General features: G+C 38.0%; 1 protein-coding gene across 1 annotated transcript; it reads right to left on the bottom strand.

Annotated features, from left to right (window-relative positions):
- Window positions 1-11,012: 11,012 nt before the first annotated feature.
- LOC109210600 lies at window positions 11,013-12,989 on the bottom strand. Its single transcript, XM_019374043.1, has 2 exons — window positions 11,413-12,989; window positions 11,013-11,328 (listed from the first exon to the last, which is right to left on the bottom strand). Exons 1-2 carry the CDS (start codon window positions 12,987-12,989, stop codon window positions 11,013-11,015), a joined length of 1,893 nt encoding a protein of 630 aa, XP_019229588.1.
- Between the last annotated feature and the right edge of the window lie 8,445 nt (window positions 12,990-21,434).

Genomic DNA, 21,434 nt, shown 5'->3' with positions numbered 1-21,434 from the left:
CCCGGAGTCGAATTCCGAGGTCTAGAGCCCGAGAAATGAATTTTTCTGTGAAATTGTTTTTTCTGAAATTAATAAGGAAAATGGAAATGAATATTTATTAAAAGACTGTGGTATCGGGCTCGTATTTTGGTTCTAACGCCCGGCACAAGTCTTATATATTGTTTAAGCGCTTTCTGTGAAGTTTGGTCGAAATCGGACGTCGTTTGACGTGTTTCGGACCTAATTATCTAAAGTTGGAAGTTTATGAAGTTTGAAATAGAAATGATGAGTTTGAGGCTTGATTCAATGCTTTTGATGTTATTTTGGCAATTTGATCGCTCGAGTAAGTTCGTAGGATGTTATTGAGTTAGTGTATGTGATTGGTTAGGAGCCCCGAGGGCTCGGGAGTGAATTGGAGGTGGTTCGGGGTGTTTTTGCACTTAGAATGGTAGCAGTTTTTTCTGCAATTTTTGCTCAGTGATTTCCTCTTACGAGATCGCAATCTTCAGCCCGCGATCGCGTTCCTTTGGCTCTTTGCTCTTTCACGATCGCGTACTTGATCACGCGATCGCACTGCCTCAGCACTTCCTTCAATGCATTCGCACCAGTAGGGTCGCGATTGCATAGACCAAGTTTTGGACCCCCAGTAGTTCTTCTACGCGATCGCGTAACCCTCCACGCGATCGCGATGACCAGTCAGTGGTACCCTTCGCGATCGCATCCCTATTTCCGCGATCGCGTAGGGCAACTTTGCCCAGCGAATTTTTTTAAAAGAACAGAAACAGTAGCTACGGGTTCTATCACAAAAATACACGAGCTCTTCTTCTCCACATCCCCTAGGCGACTTGTAGAGCGATTCTTCACCAAATATCCTTGGGTAGGTATTATCTAACTTGTTTTCTTCAATTTCCTTCATCATTTAGCAAAATCCTAGCCCTAAATCATGAAATCAAAGTAGAAATTATGGGTTTTGGGTAGAGTTAGGGTTTTGAGAATTTTGGGTGATTCAACCTCAATTTGGGGTCGAATCTTAAAACAAATTATATCTTTGGACTCGTGGGGTTATGGGTGATTGAGTTTTGGTCCGAGCCTCGAGTTTGGACCATGTGGGCCCGGTGTCTAATTTCGGGATTTTTGGAATAATGCTAGGAAATTCATATCTAGGCTATGGGATGTTACCATTGAGTCTTTATTGATATTATTAAATTGATTATGCCTAGATATCACTGAATTGGAGGTTGAATCACGAGGTAAAGCAATAGTTGAGGGTTAAGCGGATCTCAAGGCTTTGAGGTAAGTGTTTGGTTTAACCCTAGCTTGAGGGAATAGGAGTTGAATCTTGTTGTTAATTGCTATGTGATCGAGTACGATGTATAGGCATGGTGACGAGTATCTATACATTGGTGTCTAGCATGACCGTGAGTCTTTATAATGTAATTATCGTGACTTGGTTGTGAACTCCGTGTTTATTGGAGGATTTCTAGTTGTTGTGAATAACATGTGAACGGTAATATGATCACTTGATTCCTGGGAGCATTGGCTCGAATTGTGATACGAATATTGAAAGTATACGAAATGACTTGATTCTTTGGAGCATTGGCTCAAAATAGTAAAGTGAATTGTAAGATAAGGAAAGTAAGAAAGAGAAAGCATTGTTGATTATTCCCTTGTCGGGACGTTTGGTTGAACTTGTTGGAATCTTTCCCTTGCCGGAATGTTTGTCAAATATTTGCTTATTTTGTGCCCCTTAATTGTGACTGTTGTTTGGGAAGTCAGACTGTTAAATGATATTAAGGATCGGGTTGCGCGCCGCAACAATGATGTTGAGGATCGGGTTGCGCACCGCAACAATAATATATGAGGATCGGGTTGCGCGCCGCAACAATGATATATGATAAGTGATATGGGTCGGGTTGCACGCCGCAACAATGATATTGTGGAGCGGGTTACACGCCGCAACAATGGTAATTATGGAGCGGGTTGCACGCCGCAACAATTGTTGAGGCTATGTGTTTACATTTGAGTATTGATTCCTTGTTCGCTCTGAACCTAAGTTGCTTTAGTTGTTACTCTGGATTATTGTTATTATTGTAACTCCCCATAGCATGTTTCCCCTCCTATGTTGGTAATTGCTTTGTATTCGATTTTCGCTGTATATCTATAACTGCACAGGTTTATGTGGTGTCCAGTCTAGCCTCGTCACTACTTCACCGGGGTTAGGCTATACACTTACCAGCACATGGGGTCGGTTGTGCTGATGCTACACTTCTGTGCATTTCTGCACAGGTCCAGGTTTTGAGGAGCAGCAGCAGCAGTAGTACGGGAGCAGGCTTTCATATCACGAGACTGAGGTAGCCTTGCAGGCGTCCGTAGGCCCGGCGTCTCTTCTCATTGTTTTCTTTTAGACTGTTGCCTCCTTGTTTCGAGACAGACAACTGTTATATTTCTTTCAGACCTTTGTATTTAGTTTATTCTTAGTGGTTCGTGAGTAATGTGACACCAAATCTTGGGTAGAGGTTGTTTTGACTATTCCGCATTTTAAATTCACCATTTTTAAGAAAGACTTCCGCTATTGTTCTTATTAGACTTAAGTTCTATATTGATGTTATAAACTGTTAAAGATAATGGCTAGTGATGGAAAGGTAATTAAGTTGGCTTGCCTAGCTACCACGAGTAGGCGCCATCACGACTCTGATGGTGGGAAATCCGGGCCGTGACACCCGGTCCCCCAAAGTCGAAGCTTCCCTGTCAATTTCACCAATACGCTCTTCGAGCCTCACCTCCTTAAGCGTCGCCGTCGACCTCTCAAATTCCAGCTTGGATTGAAGGACATAGATAGTCTCCTCTAAAGCCGCCGCCCTCGCTAAAGCCGACGCCCAAGCACTCTCGATATTCTCCAACCCGGAAACCTTTCTCTCTAACTCAATTCACTTTCCCATCCATTCCGCACTCATCGCTCGACCCTGATGGCGTTCTGATCCAACTCAGCTTGCATCGACCGCACCCTCGCCTGAAGATGCTCACACTCTGCGGCAACCCCTTTGCCCACTTCAAGTTCTTTATCCTTTACACGAAGTTGCTCCTCGAGCTCGCTGCTCCTACGAATTGCTTGCACTAGCTCCCGATCCCGCTCTCCAGCTCCTCGCCGAGGGAATGGTTACCGGCGTTCGTCTCAGCCGCTCGTGCAACTCACGACACTTGTTGCGGTAACGGTGATACTTCTCCAACATTGTCAGAATTTTTTTTTCCCGAGTGTCGGCCCTACGAGCGCTTTCAATCTCCACCATGTTCGTCTGAAAAGCAAAAAAATTGATTAAGGCCAAAGTCGACAAGAATGAAAAGAGCATAAAAGGAAAGAGAAACTTACCCTCAGACCTATAGCGGCCACCTCATGCATAAAATCGATGTCACGGACGTCTCGGAGAGCCTCACTCTCGGTGGCAGAACACAAAAGGTCAAACTGCGGAACCAGGTCTTCCGTATCCCCCAAGAGGTTGATATCCCGCATGCACCACCGTACGGGTAAGGCCCTCTTCAAACATCCTGACGTCATCAGGATCAAGATCAGACTTAGATTCGTAGTCATCGACCACGATGCTTTTTCCCCTCTCTGCGACCGAAGAAGAAGCACGACCCGGTCAAGATGATGAAGGCCCGCCCGAAGTAACAACAGCAGCCTCGGAACTCTAACTCACTGTCACAGTAGTCTGATTGCCACTAATAACGGCCGGAGTCCCTATCGACGGGTTGGTCACTGTGACAGGCTCTACCTCTGCAGACAGGTTAGCATCGTTCTCCGTCTCAGACTCCATCAAAGGAAGACCACCTTCTAAAAAAGCCACGACAGAAGGTGCCGCTTCAGACTCCACTCGCCGCCTCTTTGATGGCCCCTCCCTGTCCTCAGCACGGGAAGATTCCCCCATCGGGTAGGCAGCAGGGGTCGGAGTCCCAGATCGAGGAGCAGCCTCCGTGTGCATGGCTACGGCCGTAGACTCGACTTGAGCAACCCTCTTCGAAGGTCGGGTAGTAGACCCTGAGACTGGGCGAGCGGACATTGTCGACTGACGAAATGCAAGTGGAGGAGCCCTCCGCGCTCTCCCTGACATCGACGAACGTCGTATGAGAAACAATGCTAAATAGTAATGTGGAAAACAACACTGACATTACTTACCGGTTAGGGGCTTGCGTCCATATTTCTCATAGAAGGACGACCACACGCGAACCCTCGCCGTATGAGGAAGGATGACGTTCACCCACTCGCGGATATTGTCAACAGGCGCAGGGGGTAGTCTCGCGGCTGCAAAAGCAAAAATAGCTTAAGTACTGCCCAAAGAAAAGCAATCGACCATCACTCCTACCAAAGATATAGAAACTTATGTGCGAAGTTCCATCTCTCGGGGAACCTGCAGGATCCGCCACAAGGTGCTCAGTACGCACATAAAAATAGTTCTCATAGAAATGATGGTTGGCTCTGTCGTCCATTTTCACCACCAGACTCTTCGCCCCTCGGTGGCGCATATGAATCATCATGCCACGAATGAGTTGAGGAGAAAAGATATTGAGCATGTATCTCAAAGTGATCTCCCGACCAGCAAGCTCCGCGAACTTGAGCAACATAAGGAACAATTTATACAAGTACGACGAAAGTTGAGCTGGGCACACCTCGTAGAAGCGGCAAAAATCTACCACCAAGAGAGGGAGAGGAAGCGTATACCCGACAATAAAGGGATAAGCATAGAACGCACAATATCCTGGGCGATTGAAATGTATAATGTCATCTCCCACCGCCGGTAGCATTTCGACGTGGTGAGGGATGCCCCATCTGGCCTTCAGCTCCGCAATCCCCGCCTCAGTCATAACTGAAGAAGTAGGTTCCGGCTCTTCTCCGGCAGGACTGTGGAAATCGTTCCACGGCTTTCCAAGACGAGGCAATATTTCGGCCGCCGTAGGAACCCCCTCATCCTCTATCGCTTCTACTTGACGAGTGTCTAGCGTATATAAAATTTTAACTCGTACTCTGTCAAATAATAGTATAGAAAGATGTCGAACCCACAGAGATTGGTTTATCTATTCTACAAATGTTTCTTGTTTTAGTTACTATTTGAGAAAATCAGAAAGAGTTGAGTTTTAAATTAACTAACTAAAAATGCATGAATGGAGCAATAGAAAATATTTTATTTTTCACAAATACAATAAAAAGGTGTTGGGATCCTGACTTCACTTACTATTTTTTATGATATAGTAAATACATTTATTCTTCAACTTCTATTTCTCATAAATGTATAAATGCCTCTCACGATTACATTTATATATTATTACTATAGTTGAACAATTAAGTGCACTCCTCTCGGTTATACAAATTAATTGTCAAAATGATAATATTAAAGAACCAGAAATATATATTTGAACTAAAGCATGCTCTTTTTTAGTAAGTCCCTTTCGGTTACCCTACTTGTTATAACTTATTAATACAATATTCGCCTCTTTCGATTACAAATAAGAGTAGAATCAATTTTAACATATAAGAGCTAGATGTCACTAAATGTAGGTTAACATCTATCAATACCAAAATTAACTATTACCTCTTCTGCCTCTTTCGATTACAGAATTAGTAAGAAGTTAATATGTAGTACTAAATAGATAGATGTTAACAAATTAAATAACACCCAACTATAAAGCAGATAAAATTTAAATAAAAAGCTTCAGCTCAAGTATGCGAAATTGAAGAATAATATCTACTATTATATAAAAATATTAAGATTCGTCATTCTCCCAACACAAGAAAAGTTACTCCATATTGGAGCCAATACCGACAACGGAAATAATCTTGCCCATTAAATAAGAAAATAGAAAGAAATATTCAAGAGAATAATTCCCCCTATTTAATTAAAAACAGGAACTAGTAAGTTCCAATACTACAATTTATTCTGAACTAGAAATGAAGCCAATATAATGGCTAAAAGATGAAAAAGAAGAGAAACTAAAGAACAGAGAGAAAGGAAAAGCTTTCTGCTCAATATTTCACTTCTCAGATTCTTCCTCGCTCTCTCCTCTTTCATTTCACGATTGATGCCTCTTTTATAGCCAAGCCATGACAAACTTTTCAATACACTCTTGGATATGAACTTGTTATGGCTGGTTTTGGCCTTGTTATGCTTGGTTATGAGCTTCTTTGGTTATGGATCGGTTATAGTTTGTTGTAGCCGGTTGTGAGTCGGTTATAGTTTGTTGTAGCCGGTTGTGAGTCGGTTGTCCTTTGTCATGGCATATCACGTCTTTCTTTAGCACCATATTTTACTTTCCTTTAGCTTGTCCGTTTTTCTACTTTTTCCTCTGTAATCTTTTCGTTCCCGGACCAATCCTTCTTTAACTTTTCCTGCATAATTTAGACAAAGTATGAAGAAATATGATAGTTTTTTTTTGTATTTTTTCAAAGAAATTATATGTTAAAAATTAAGTAAAATGAACTTATCAAATTCTCCCACACTTAAATATTTGCTCGTCCTCGAGCAAATAGAATAACTAAACATATCGGCTAAACAATTTAACCAAAATCATGAGACCTTTCGCCAAAGAAAAAGTAACTAAGACCAATTCACAAGTTCAGACAACTTTTAACCGTACTCATATTCACCTATTGAGAACTGAAATCATAATATTTCTTAATCCCTAGTGTGTCTCACCAAATGAAGAGAGATGCCCATATATCACACAATATATAGATGTAGAACAAAGAAGGGCATAGATAGAAAAATTCACTCTCTCTCAACAAAGAAGTACCTCAAGCTACTGGAAATTGCCATAGGCTTGACTATCATGTGGTTCTCCAATAATGTAGGAGTCTTTGAGTCGAGATCATGTAGGACTTTTGCAAGGTTGTAATGTAGGTTTAGGGATAGGTATGATACATATGGATAATAATGACTTAAATTCCCTATGGGCACTACACTTTATTTTATCACTTAAGCACAATTGTCTTTGCTATGATTTAAACAATAACCTCTATTTGTTTCATCCCTTTCACATTTTTTTTTGACGGAGATGCCGACATTTTTTTGTTGCTATCCTCTCCCTTTTTCTTTTTTTTTTTAAGAATTTCATTAAGCAACATTCTTTTTCAGTTCTCATGGCAACATCTCAAAAGATTGACAACCTCAAACAATTATTCTTTCACCAATTATTTTCACAATTACGCCTCACGCCTAGATTTTTACATTCAGATCAACTCTTAAAGTGCCCAAAAGGGAATTGGGTGAACAAAGAACAAGTCATAACAACAAACAGGCTAAGGGTTAAAGCTTGGTGATCAACAAAATAAGAGATAATTTATTTAGGCTCAACTGGGCTAACTAGGGATAAAAATCATTAAGGTAGGTCAATTTAGGTTATGGCTCAACAAAGAAGGCCTACGTTCATTTCTTAACTCAAAGATCTACCTAGAATTTCGCCTCAATCCACATTCAAGGCAAGTTCTAGATTTCCAGATAAGCAGGAGAACTAGACAATATAAGCTAACAACACAATACACTTGGGCTAACGAAAACTATGATTTAAATCACCAATAAGTAAGTATGAGCTTAGAAAAGTGATCATAGAACCCGTGTACTTAATCAAATTTGTCTTTCTTAAGTGTCATACTTTTCAAGTCAAATCAAGTTTAGCCAACTTATTTACCAAAATAAGTTAAAGCAATTAAAAGTCTAAAAAAAATGTTCGATTCAAAATATTACGACCATGACAAAGAACCGAACAAGAAATCCATGGAAGTACATGAAGTAAGCTGCCTTAGGAAAAAGGCAACTCAAATTTTGTTTTATTTTTTTTTCAGTTTTTTTTTTTAATTTTTTTATATGTATAACTAAAAAAAATACATATAACAAATATATTCCTCTACCCCAAGCTTAAATAACGTCATGTCCTCATGACAAAATAAATTAACAGTAAAAGGAGATAAAGGAGCTTCCCTGATTTTTTCTGATTCTAGCCTCATTTCCTTTTTCTTGGCTTCTCAAAGTTTCTCTCATATAACAAAGACAAGATTATAGCAAAGAAATGTTCTTTTTCATGATAGGAGAAACCTTTCATTGTCTAAATTATGGGAGTGTTTTTTTTTTTCATCATGGCAAAATATATTAATACATACTACATACATATTTATATATATAATATAATACAAACATGCAATTATTATTATTTTTTAATTTTTTTTATAAGAAGAAAAACTAATTTAATTATATATATATTTACTAAAAAGGAAATATTATATGTTACTACTAATAATTACTTAAAAGATTAAAGAGAGGGGAAGAAAATAGTTCTGAGTTTAATGTCGCCAGCTCGACTTATTTTAAAAATTAGGCAAAAAGGATTGTTGAAGCCTGTTTGTTGAAGAATATGCTGATATATGGCTTCAAACGATGACCATTTACTTTGAATTTGTCTCCCCCATCTGCATGTTGTACTTCAACGGCACCATAGGGGGTCATTCCTGTTACTATATATGGTCCTGTCCAGCGTGACTTAAACTTTCCTGGGAATAATCTCAATCGGCTATTGTACAGCAGAACATGATCTCCCACTTTAAAATCTTTATGGCGGATGAGCTTGTCATGCCACTTTTTTGTCTTTTCCTTGTACAATTTAGCATTTTCGTATGCTGTAAGTCTGAACTCTTCCAACTCATCAAGCTGCAATAGACGATTTTTACCGATTCTTTAGCATTTATCGCAACTGGCGACATAATTCCTTGTATCTTTGAATAGAGTAGGCCAGAAAAATCCAGCTTCAAGTACTTTAGCTGCTGTCTTTCTTCCTCCATAGTGTCCTCCTACAGCTCCATCATGGCAGTGACTTAAAATATTGTTCATTTCTGTTTCAGGTACACATCTCCTGATTATGTCATCTGCACAAAATTTAAACAAATAGGGATCCTCCCAATAATAATATTTTGCCTCTTTTTAAAGCTTTTTTCTTTGATCGTAAGATAAATCTTTTGGAATCCACCCCCCCGCTAAATAATTGGCAATATCAGCAAATCAAGGCGGTTTAGTTACAACCGTCGTGACTGAAAAGATATGCTTATCAGGAAATTCCTCTTGGATATCTAGTATTTCAGTAGGAGGATTCTCTAAACGGGACAAATGATCAGCTACCTGATTTTCTGAAACTTTTCTATCTTTTATTTCGAGATCAAATTCTTGCAAAAGGAGTATCCATCTTAGCAATCTAGGTCTAGCGTCTTTCTTTGCTAATAGATACTTTAAGGCTGCATGATCGGTGAACACTGTAACCTTCGTTCATATCAAATAAGAACGAAATTTGTCAAACGCAAATACTACTGCCAATAACTCTTTCTCGGTTGTTGCATAATTCATTGGAGCTTCATTGAGGGTCCTGCTGGCATAGTATATGGGTCTAAAGATCTTATTTTTCTTTTGTCCCAATATCGCTCCTACTGCTATATCACTTGCATACATTATTTCAAATGGCTGGTTCCAATCAGGAGAGACAACAATTGGAGCATTAGTTAATTGTTCTTTGAGAAACTCAAATGCTTTTTTGCAATCATCTGAAAATTCAAACTTAACATCTTTCATTAGTAGGTTAGTCAGAGGTTTTGAAAATTCTGAAAAGTCTTTCATAAACCTTCTGTAAAAACCTGCATGCCCTAAGAAACTTCTAATACCTTTAACAGTGGTGGGAGATGATAATCCTGCTATAAGATTAATTTTAGCTTTATCAACTTCTATTCCTTTAGCAGTGATTTTATGTCCTAAAATAATTCCTTTTGTTACCATAAAGTGACACTTTTCCCAGTTAAGAACTAGATTTGTCTCTTCATATCTTTTAAGCACCAAAGTTAAATGATAGAGACAATCTTCAAATGTCTTACTAAAAATTGTGAAATCATCCATGAAAATTTCAAGAAACTTTTCAGTCATATATGAGAAAATTGCCGACATGCAACGCTGAAATGTAGCAGGAGCGTTACATAGTCCAAATGGCATTCTTCTGTAAGCATACGTACCTTGGGGGCATGTGAATGTGGTTTTCTCCTGATCTTCTGGAGCAATTGGTATCTGATTATACCCAGAATATCCGTCAAGAAAATAATAAAAACTATGGCCTGCAATTCTTTCAAGCATTTGGTCAATAAAAGTCAAAGGAAAATGATCCTTCCTCGTGGCATCATTAAGTCGTCTGTAATCAATACAGACACTCCATCCTGTGACTGTTCTAGTAGGTATGAGTTCATTATTTTTATTTTTTATTACGGTCATACCTCCTTTCTTTGGTACTACATGTATAGGATTTACCCAAAGGGCTATCAGATATTGGATAAATGATACCTGCCGCTAGAAGTTTCACCACTTCTTTCTTGACAACTTCTTGCATTGCTGGATTCAGTCTCCTTTGTGGTTGGACTATTGGTTTATAATTTTCTTCCATGAGGATCCTATGCATACAAATAGCTGGATTGATTCCTTTGATGTCAGCTATAGTCCACCCTAAAGCTCTTTTATGTTTCCTCAAGACTTCTATTACTTTGGATTCCTGTTCTGGAGTCAAAGAAGATGAAATGATTACCGGAAATAATTCAGGTTCAAGAAAAACATATTTTAAATGAGAAGGAAGATTTTTGAGTTCAATTTTTGATTGAACTTCTTCTTGTGAGACTTTCTCATTTTCTGATTCTTTTTCCAATGTTTCTGCTTCTTCTTTGATTGTGGCATTTTCATCACTTGTGGTACCTAGGCTGACTAAACATCTTTCCAATGAATCAGTAATTAACTGATTATCTTTGTATTCATCTTCAAGGTCATCTAGTAAGTCAATTTGAAAACAAGATGATGATGACTCATCCCCAGGATATTTTATCATTTTCTGCATGTCAAAAATTACTCTTTCCTCATCAACTCGCAAAATTAGTTGTCCTTGATGAACATCAATAATTGCTCTCCCTGTTGCGAGAAATGGTCTCCCTAAAATTAATGGTACCTCAGTATTTTCTTCCATTTCAAGCACTATGAAATCTACTGGGAATACAAATTTGTCACTCTGACAAGGATATTTTCAATAATTCCTTTTGGTTTCTTAGTACTTTGATCAGCTAATTGAAGAGACACACCAGTATCCTTTTTTTCACCAAGTTCTAATTTCCTGAAAATTGAAAAAGGCATTAGATTTATTGAAGCACCTGAATCACATAACGCCTTTTCAAAGTGAGCACCTCCCACAGTACAAGGAATTGTAAAACTCCCTGGATCGCCAAGTTTCTGTGGAAGCTTATTTTGAAGTATAGCACTACATTTCTCTGTAAGCTTAACAACTGAAACTTCTTCCAATTTTCTTTTACTTGACAAAATTTTTTTGAGAAATTTAGCATATGAAGGCATTTGTGTCAAAGATTTTGTGAAAGGTATGTTAATGTACAATTGCTTTAAAATATCCAGAAACTTTGAAAACTGTTTGTCAAGATTTTCTCTTTTCATCTTTTGGGGAAAAGGGAGCGGTACAGAGTGAGGATTTATCATCAATTCATTTTCTTGTACCTTTTTTCCTTTATCTTTTTGTTCTTTTGGAAGTTCAGAGTCTCTTTTATTCTCACCTTCATTTACCTGTCCCAATTCTTGTGGTTTTCCTTGTCTACCTGCATATGGATCATCAAGAGTTTTACCTGACCGCAGAGAGATGGCTTTGAGGTGTTCCTTTGGATTTTTCTCGGTGTTGCTTGGTAGAGCACCTTTTATTTGTTCAGACATGAGGGTTGCTAATTGGCTCATCTGAATTTCTAAATTCTTGATGGCTGAACTTTGACTTTCAACCTTCTCATCAGTAGCCTTAATGAATTTGTACATTATGTCTTCGAGGCTTTGCTGATGAGCTCTTTGGGGTGGTTGTTGATATTTCTGGAAATCTTGTTGCCCTCTGTTTTGATTTTGAAAACCAGGTGGTCCCTTTACCTGCCGATTTTGATTAAAAAATCTTTGAGGATTTTCAGCACCATCAGGATTACTCCATTGAAATCCTGGATGTTTTTGTGCCATGGGACTACCAAATGAGTAAGTATTTCTATAACCAATCATATTTACCTGTTCTTCATTTTGCGCTGAAGCTTGACATTCATGATTCGGATGATTACCTTGACAAACATCACAATTCTCAAGTTGGGATGATGAGTGAGCACCTACCTGAAAAGCCTCCACTTTTTGTGTTAAAGTCGCAATTTGTTGTGTCAATAAATTCAAAGCTTCAACTTGATTTACTCCTACCGTATTTTTGATAATCATTCTGTCAGAGGGCCATTGAACAGCATTTTCCGAAATTTCATTAAGAAAGTGCATTGCTTGTGTAGTAGTTTTTCCCATTATTGATCCTCCTGATGCTGCATCAATTACATTTCTAGCAGAGGGTTTAAGACCGTGATAGAAAATATATAAAATGTCAGGATCTTGGATACCATGGTGTGGGCATTTTCTTAGCATTGATTTTAATCGTTCCCATGCTTGGTATACAGATTCAGTGTCTATTTGCACAAAATTATTGATTTCTTGCTTCATTTTAAATGTTTTTGCAGGTGGAAAATATTTATTAAGAAATTTCTGAGTCATTTGGTCCCATGTAGTGATTGAACCTCTAGGCAGACTTCGCAACCATATTTTTGCTTCACCTTTTAAAGAAAAAGGAAAAAGCCGCAACCTGATGGCGTCTGTTGTGACTCCATTATACCTGCAAGTTTCAACTAATTCAAGAAAATCAATTAGATGGGTGTGAGGATCTTCACTCGCATCACCAGTAAACTGACATGACTGTTGAATGTTTTGAATCAAGCCTGTGCGGATTTCAAAGTTGTTTGCTGCAATTGGTGGTCTCCTCACACTTGATTCTCCTTCAAAATGATCTGGCCTTGCATAATCACGGAGTATTCTATCACGTCGTGGTGCCACCTCATCAAACTGTTCTTCTACTTGATGTGGTGGAAGTTGGTTATTGAGTTCTTCGTTCTCCATTTCCTCTATTGTGAAAATTTGAGATCGTGAGGTTTGTTCTTTTCGCAACAACCGTAAAGATTTTTCAATTTCAGGATCGTATTTGACTAGTTCTCTAGAAGAGGAACGGGTCATACACTTTCTGAAATTTCTGTAGAAAAGTTAAAATGATTAGACAAAAAAAATCTCAAATTAGTAGTAAAACAATTAATCTGTAGTAGACTTTAGCCAATCCCCGGCAACGGCGCCAAAAATTTGACGAGTGTCTAGCGTATATAAAATTTTAACTCGTACTCTGTCAAATAATAGTATAGAAAGATGTCGAACCCACAGAGATTGGTTTATCTATTCTACAAATGTTTCTTGTTTTAGTTACTATTTGAGAAAATCAGAAAGAGTTGAGTTTTAAATTAACTAACTAAAAAAAAACACGAATGGAGCAATAGAAAATATTTTTGTTTTTCACAAATATAATAAAAAGGTGTTGGGATCTTGACTTCACTTAATATTTTTTATGATATAGTAAATACATTTATTCTTCAACTTCTATTTCTCATAAATGTATAAATGCCTCTCACGATTACATTTATATATTATTACTATAGTTGAACAATTAAGTGTACTCCTCTCGGTTATACAAATTAATTGTCAAAATGGCAATATTAAAGAACCAGAAATATATATTTGAACTAAAGCATGCTCTTTTTTAGTAAGTCCCTTTCGGTTACCCTATTTGTTATAACTGATTAATACAATATTCGCCTCTTTCGATTACAAATAAGAGTAGAATCAATTTTAACATATAAGAGCTAGATGTCACTAAATGTAGGTTAACATCTATCAATACCAAAATTAACTATTACCTCTTCTGCCTCTTTCGATTACAGAATTAGTAAGAAGTTAATATGTAGTACTAAATAGATAGATGTTAACAAATTAAATAACACCCAACTATAAAGCAGATAAAATTTAAATAAAAAGCTTCAGCTCAAGTATGCGAAATTGAAGAATAATATCTACTATTATATAAAGATATTAAGATCCGTCATTTTTCCAACACAAGAAAAGTTACTCCATATTGGAGCCAATACCGACAACGGAAATAATCTTGCCCATTAAATAAGAAAATAGAAAGAAATATTCAAGAGAATAATTCCCCCTATTTAATGAAAAACAGGAACTAGAATAATTTCCAATACTACAATTTATTCTGAACTAGAAATGAAGCCAATATAATGGTTAAAAGATGAAAAAGAAGAGAAACTAAAGAACAGAGAGAAAGGAAAAGCTTTCTGCTCAATATTTCACTTCTCAGATTCTTCCTCGCTCTCCCCTCTTTCATTTCACGATTGATGCCTCTTTTATAGCCAAGCCATGACAAACTTTTCAATACACTCTTGGATATGAACTTGTTATGGCTGGTTGTGGCCTTGTTATGCTTGGTTATGAGCTTCTTTGGTTATGGATCGGTTATAGTTTGTTGTAGCCGGTTGTGAGTCGGTTATAGTTTGTTGTAGCCGGTTGTGAGTCGGTTATAGTTTGTTGTAGCCGGTTGTGAGTCGGTTGTCCTTTGTCATGGCATATCACGTCTTTCTTTAGCACCATATTTTACTTTGCTTTAGCTTGTCCGTTTTTCTACTTTTTCCTCTGTAATCTTCTCGTTCCCGGACCAATCCTTCTTTAACTTTTCCTGCATAATTTAGAAAAAGTATGAAGAAATATGATAGTTTTTTTTGTTGTATTTTTTCAAAGAAATTATATGTTAAAAATTAAGTAAAATGCACTTATCACTACTCCTCCGGGAGCAAGAACATCATATTCCGGCGCCTGAGCTGCGGCAGGATCGCTAGCACGGGAAGAACTATCAGCCATTTATCTCGACTTAAAAGAAAACGAAGGAACTAAGAAGGAAAGAAGAGACTGAGATGTCAATTTCTGGACAGCAGGAGAGAACCAAAAATCTGGAGTATCAGAAAAGAGGTAGATCCAAAAAATTCTTTTAACAAAGGCAAAAAGTGTGCCAATCAAATGGTGTTTTTCTCCTATTTATAGGGACATAAATGACCCAAGCGGGAAACCCAAAAGTCGCCAATCAAAGCTGATAGGGCATGAAACGGTTTAATCCCCAGTAAACGTGTGTCATAATGACAACAGCCCCAAACGACGTTTCGAATTAAACAACGCTTCGATTCCGAAATGGTCACGACCGTCCAAAGGTATCGTTGGAGCGCCGCGCCATTATCTCGATCTAAAAGCTACGCCCAAGGCGCGAACAGTCAGATTTCTCCTAATTGTTTGAAATTGTAATCCGCCCGCCGTGCCCGACAAGAGACGACCCCGACGGACGGAGGGACTAACTATATTGGTCAAAATCTGACCACAGCGGTCGACCCAACTGGGATCCCGCTTAAGTGGCGGGATAGTGAGAGACGTCACGACTTGCTCCAATCCAAGTGCCTACAGTGCATATTAAGTCAAAAAGCAATACTCAAGTAACGACAAAAACGGTCGTAGTATGGAGGCACATCGACCAAAGAGTATAGCAAGGACTCCAGGACTATATATATGGGAAGAATCTTCCAAGTGAAGGGGGGCTTTTTCTCTCTTTCCTCTCTTCTGCAGCTTTCTTAGAAGAAAGAATGCAAATTGATCATCCTCACTATCATGTAAGTTGATCATCCTCACTGTATCACGAGAGAAAAAAGGAAAAGACATCAATAAGATTGATCGCCCTTATTTTATCTTATTCATCACTTTCTGATTCGTTTTTAGATCTGGAGTTTATTATGTTTGACTAAGATTTGCCTCTTTATCTTCATTAATTGATTTAATCAAAAAGGTTTCGACATCTTTTTGGTCAAACAATATTTATATGAATAATAGTAGCAATGGATGATGTATCACATAGTCAGTGAGTTCAATGGATCTCAATATTTTTTACAAATATATATGTAAAAAAATTAAGTTAAACCTATAAATTCAAAAAAAAGCTGCCAAATAAAACACATTGCCTGGTGGTATATTAGCTAAAAATGTATATAATAGATTAAACCGTCAAACCAATTCATAAATTTACTTCTTAATAATATTGTATTCATCTTTTTGAAATTCTGAATACGCCGAGTCACGGACCAAAGTCTGGAATTCAACTATAATGGCAGTACAAGTTATAGAAAGGGCGGATAGTGCTTCAAACCGTGTAACAGTTAACACCATAGACGTGGGACAGACAAACAGGCACGTTGAGCGGTGGGTGTGCGTGTAAACGCAGCGTTATCATGTCCGTCACTGACCTTGATAGTGCACTAGAATTTGAATTTTGAGCTATTATAGTAGCGATAATGAAGTGGCTAATTATCGAGAAGATGTAATATCTTCCTTTAACTTTTGTATAGTGATTAGTGACAGCATATAATAAAGGAGAAACTTTGCTGTGAAAAAAGAGAAGTGGTTTGAAAAAAAAAGAAACAGAGAAAACCGAAAGAAAAGTGAAAACAACTGAAATTTTCATGGTACGTATAATATATTAGCAAAGTTTTTTTATTTAAAACAAGTAGACGACATTTTGAGTTAGGTGATTAGGTATCACGTTCTGAAAAACACCAAGTGCTGATTCTATGACTAAAAAATTACTTATTTGAATAGAAGTACCGAGACGGATAATTAACCGTTAATATTGGTAAAAAATTATTGATAATCACTTTTTTTATTACAATAATTGAAATATCCTTAAAACCATTTAGAAGAAACATAATCTTACATTACATTAAAAATGGCGAATGACAAAAATGGAATAGAGAGATAGTTATGATTTTGATTTAGGAAGAGTATTCCGGGAATTACAAAAAAAAGAAGAAAAAAAAAGAACAAAATAGTAAATAATTGGTCAAACCAAAATTTTATAAGTTGAAATTGATAGGTTGGAGATGACCAACTTATATCTTCAGATTGATTTTGGCTGAACCACAAAGTGCTTAACCTTCTCAATAATGAAATAAAGCCTTCCTATAATAAAGAAGAAAAATAATACTGTACTACTTTTGTTTCACCAAAGTAATTGTGTTATATAACTATTAAATCGGTCATCTGAAATTTAAATTACATATATACAAAAAAATAAATTTTCGAAATTCCTATCTAACTATACAGATAGTTAATAATACAACAACATATGTACACTAGCAAAACTTGTGGATGCCAGATTTCTACATGAATAAGTTGCACTACTAGAAATTCGAAAAAAAGCGACCAAAATTTAGCGACTAAAGTTGGTCTGTGAGAAAAAGTGACCAAAGTTGGTCGCTAAACTAGCGAAAATAATAAAATAAATAAAAGAAACAAATAGCGACCAAGATTGGTCGCCAATTGGTCGCTATAATAGTCAAAATGTTGACTGGACTGGTCAGACTTTCTTGGTCAAACATTTACTGAGATTAGCGACCAATGTTGGTCGCTCACGTGGGACCCACTATTATAATTTTAAAAAAATTATAAAATATAAATATATATAATATAAAAATTGCGACCAACGTTGGTCGCTAACTAAAGGGTAGGCAGGTAGCGACCAACTCTGGTCGCTCCAATGGGACCCAGTTATACAATTTTAATAATTATATTATTAATTTAAATATTATATGAAATAAATTAAATCTGAAAAAATAGCGACCAGAATTGGTCTCCATTCAGGTCAACAATGGTCAAAATTAAAAATCACTTTTTGTATTTACTATCTAAATAATATAAATGTAAGCCGTTAATACTTTTGTAATACAAGGGATGAATAGTACTACGAATCGTGCGTCTGCGTCTATATGTGTATATATATATATACTTATGCTATACTATGCACTAAGTATAAGTGTATTAGGTAATACTGTATCGAATATAGCTTATAAATATATTTATATATATACTTACGCTATAGATCGGAAGAACGTCNAGCTTGGCCAAACAGGCTTTAGATAATGAATGTAAAAAGTGGATTTTAATGCATTAAATATATGCTGCATCTGGATTTTCGTGGTGCTAGGGGGGGGGGGGTTGAAAACCAATTTAAGTTGAGCGATAATCTAGAATACAAGATGCAATAAAAAAGAATAGATATTTAAAATCTAGTTCCTGTACTATAAAAATAGTACTAGTAATAGAATTTTTCGGATAATTTTATGTCTCTGGCTGGATCTTGATTTTATAAACGAAGAAATCAGCAATTAAGTTTGCAAGTTTCGGAATTATTGGAACTACAATTGAAGTCGCTATTGCGGTATTTTTGCACTGCTAAGAGTGCTGCGTTTAACCTTAAATTGTGTACATATTGTTGACTTTGAGTTTGACTTGTTCAAAATTTATAAAAATTATTCACCTAGACAAATTAGGACGTATTATTTAATATTTTGGATAGATTGAGGCTATTTGGTGGACTTTAGCATTTCAAGAGAGGTGAAAGTTGATCGTTTCAATGTAAGTGACACTTTAACTTTGATGTTTGCTTTTCAAAATCCATTTTAAAGATATATTTTGTATGCCTAGTCCATGAGTTGGATCGAGCATGTGCTTGGCAGGCAGATATATTGTTTTGTGAAAGAAAAAAAAGCTAAAATTATTTGATAAGTTATTTGATGGTGTGATATGGTTATGAGCCATGATGTTGGGGCATTGTGTATCCTTTTATACATCACTAAGCATTGTGTATGCTTATTGATACAATTGGAGCATTGTGTCACGACCCTAGTTCACCAACCGTGAACATGTCATGACGGCACCTGGTCCCCATGACCAGGTAAGCCTAACATTTGCGGAAATATATTAATTGCGGAAAAATAGAGAAAATCAAATCAAATATCTAAAAGAAACAGTACTGAATGCCGCTTGGCAAGTACAATTCAATATCACAAGTCTAAAACAATTCCCAAAACCCGAAAACTCACGGGCAACACATGCTACAGAAGTGTATAGTAAAGGCTCCAAACTCCAGAATTTCTAACAACCGAAAGAAGGAAAAACTAAGTACTAAAGATAGAATAAGAGGGAGACTCGTCGGTCTGCGGACGCAGTAGATCTACCTCGAAGTCTCCGTAGTCCTCCCGCCTCACTGATAGGGCGCCTGAGTAGAGGTACCTGGATGATCTGGACATGAAAAAAAAACACATGCGCAGGAAGGGCATGAGTACACCACAGCGGTACTCAGTAAGTGCCAAGCCTAACCTCGGTTGGGTAGTGACGAGGAAGGTCAGGGCCATACTGAGACAAAATATAGTAATAACAATAATTAACAGTATGCTAATCTGACAGAAATAATAAATACAACAGTGAAATAAGACAGATTAAACAAGACAATAGCAAAATACACAAGAACGGAAACAACCACAGAATAAGTACAGCTCAACACCCATGGTAACAATGAGGATCTCCCAGGATACCGTCCTGTAGTCCTTTTCTCAACCGTCCAGTGGATCTCCCGGGATACCGCCCCGTAGTCCATCATATGTGAATACCCAAAAGATCTCCCGGGATACCGTCCCGTAGTCCAACAGGGGGATCTATCGGGAATCTAACCCGCAGTCCCAAAGTAAAAGTGCAGGGGGATCTACCGGGAATCGAACCCGTAGTCCCAAAGTAAACAAACAAGGGGAGGGAGCTACCGGAATCCCACATCCGTAGTCCCAATGAAAATGCGCAATCACAACCAGAAGTACACGGAAACGAAGTACAAAAGACAAGCAACAGATAGTACTGACCTAGCATGCTTCACGTAGTACAGTTAAGGCAACTTAAGCAATTAGGCAAGTTAAATCAACTAAACATGTTTTCCTAATCTAGCACAAGTTATAATTTCAAGTAGAATGAAGCAAATATGGAAGGAACTCAATCTCAATATCTTAAGAAAAACCGGGTTTTCCAACAATTGGCTCAAGTACACGCCCGTCACCTCGCGTACAAGGCACTCAAATCAACAAAGAACAAATCCTAAGGGGAAAGGTCCCCCACACAAGGTTAGACAAGCCACTTACCTCGAACCGGCTCAATATCAATAGAAACCACGCCTTTGCCACGATTATCCGACTCCAAATGGCCCAAATCTATTCAATTCAATTACATATCGTAAATAATATTGCAAACAACTGATTCCACTATTAAATTTAGAGCTAGGGCGCGAAAATAGGTAAAATGACCAAAATGCCCCTCAAGCCATCGTCTCGGAATCGAATAATTTTTACGTTTTCAGAACCCTCGTACTCTCACGAGTCTAACCATATAAAAATCTCCCAAATCGGAGGTCAAATGACCCCTCAAAACCCCATAGTTAGGTCTAAGAAGTTTACCCACTTCCCATTCAAAAACACGAAATTAAAGGGTGTATTTGCGATTAGATTAATTGGTTTTAGTCATAGGAGAGTAGAGAATCGTTACCCGGTGATTGCCCTTGAAAAACCCTTGAAATTGCTCCCAAATCCGAGCTCCAAACCTTGAGTTTTGATAAAAATGGCAAAACCTCGTTTTTGAAATGTTAAGTACTGTTCAGGAGTCTAAAGCATCGCGAACGCGATAGGAAGCACGCGTTCGCGAAGAAGGAAAATATCAGGGCCCAAAAATGCCCTTCGCGATCGCGAAGGGAGGAGCGCGAACGCGAAGGCCAGGGGATCAAGAACTACGCGAACGCGACAAGGCTTACGCGAAAGCGATGGAGGAAATAGTGAAGCTACGCGGACGCGGGTGATCTTATGCGAACGCGAAAAGGAATGGGCCCCCCTCTCTAGAGTTACACTACGCGAACACAGGAGAATGGCCGCGAACGCGATGAGAGGATAGGCTACTACTACGCGAACGCGGTGCCTTCTTCGCGAACGCGAAGAAGGAATTCAGACCTGCAACTTTCTGCAACATTTCCAAACTTCAAATTGCTCGGATGAGCATCCGAAACACACCCGAGGCCCCCGGGACCTCAACCAAACCTACGGACATATCCCATAACATCATTCAAACTTGCACCAATCCTTAAACCACCTAAAACAACGCCGGAAACACGAATTAATCAAAGATTCAAGCCTAAGAACTTCAAATTCCAACGAAACACACTTTCGATCAAAAACCTAACCACACCTCGTCCGATTGACCTGAAATTTTGCACGCACGTCCCAAATGACATGACGGTGCTACAAAAACTTCCGGAATTCCATTCCGACCCTCGGATCAAAAATTCACTATCGGACCGGAAATTTCAAAAATTCAAACTTCGGCATTTCAAGCCTAAATGAGCTACGAGCTTCCAAAATGCATTCCGAACACACTCCCAACCCCGAAATCACCTAACGGAGCTAACGGAACCATCAAATTTCCATTCTGAGGTCGTCTTCACACTGTTCCGGTTACGGACCATCTTTCAACACTTACGCTCTCATTTAGGGATTAAGTGTCCCAAAACACTCCGAACCCTAACACCGAACGTCCCGGCATACCAAAATAGCA

This window comes from Nicotiana attenuata, unplaced genomic scaffold (assembly GCF_001879085.1).
Source record: "Nicotiana attenuata strain UT unplaced genomic scaffold, NIATTr2, whole genome shotgun sequence".
Lineage (NCBI taxonomy): Eukaryota > Viridiplantae > Streptophyta > Magnoliopsida > Solanales > Solanaceae > Nicotiana > Nicotiana attenuata.
This window is presented reverse-complemented; position numbering and strand designations above follow the sequence as displayed.

Bases quoted from the DNA above. Each gene is read 5' to 3' on its own strand.
- LOC109210600 (XM_019374043.1), bottom strand. From the start codon at position 12,989: ATGGAGAACGAAGAACTCAATAACCAACTTCCACCACATCAAGTAGAA. The intron at 11,329-11,412 runs GTACATTAACAT...GTCAAGTAAAAG, and splicing joins CTGGATATTTTAAAGCAATT to AAAATTGGAAGAAGTTTCAG.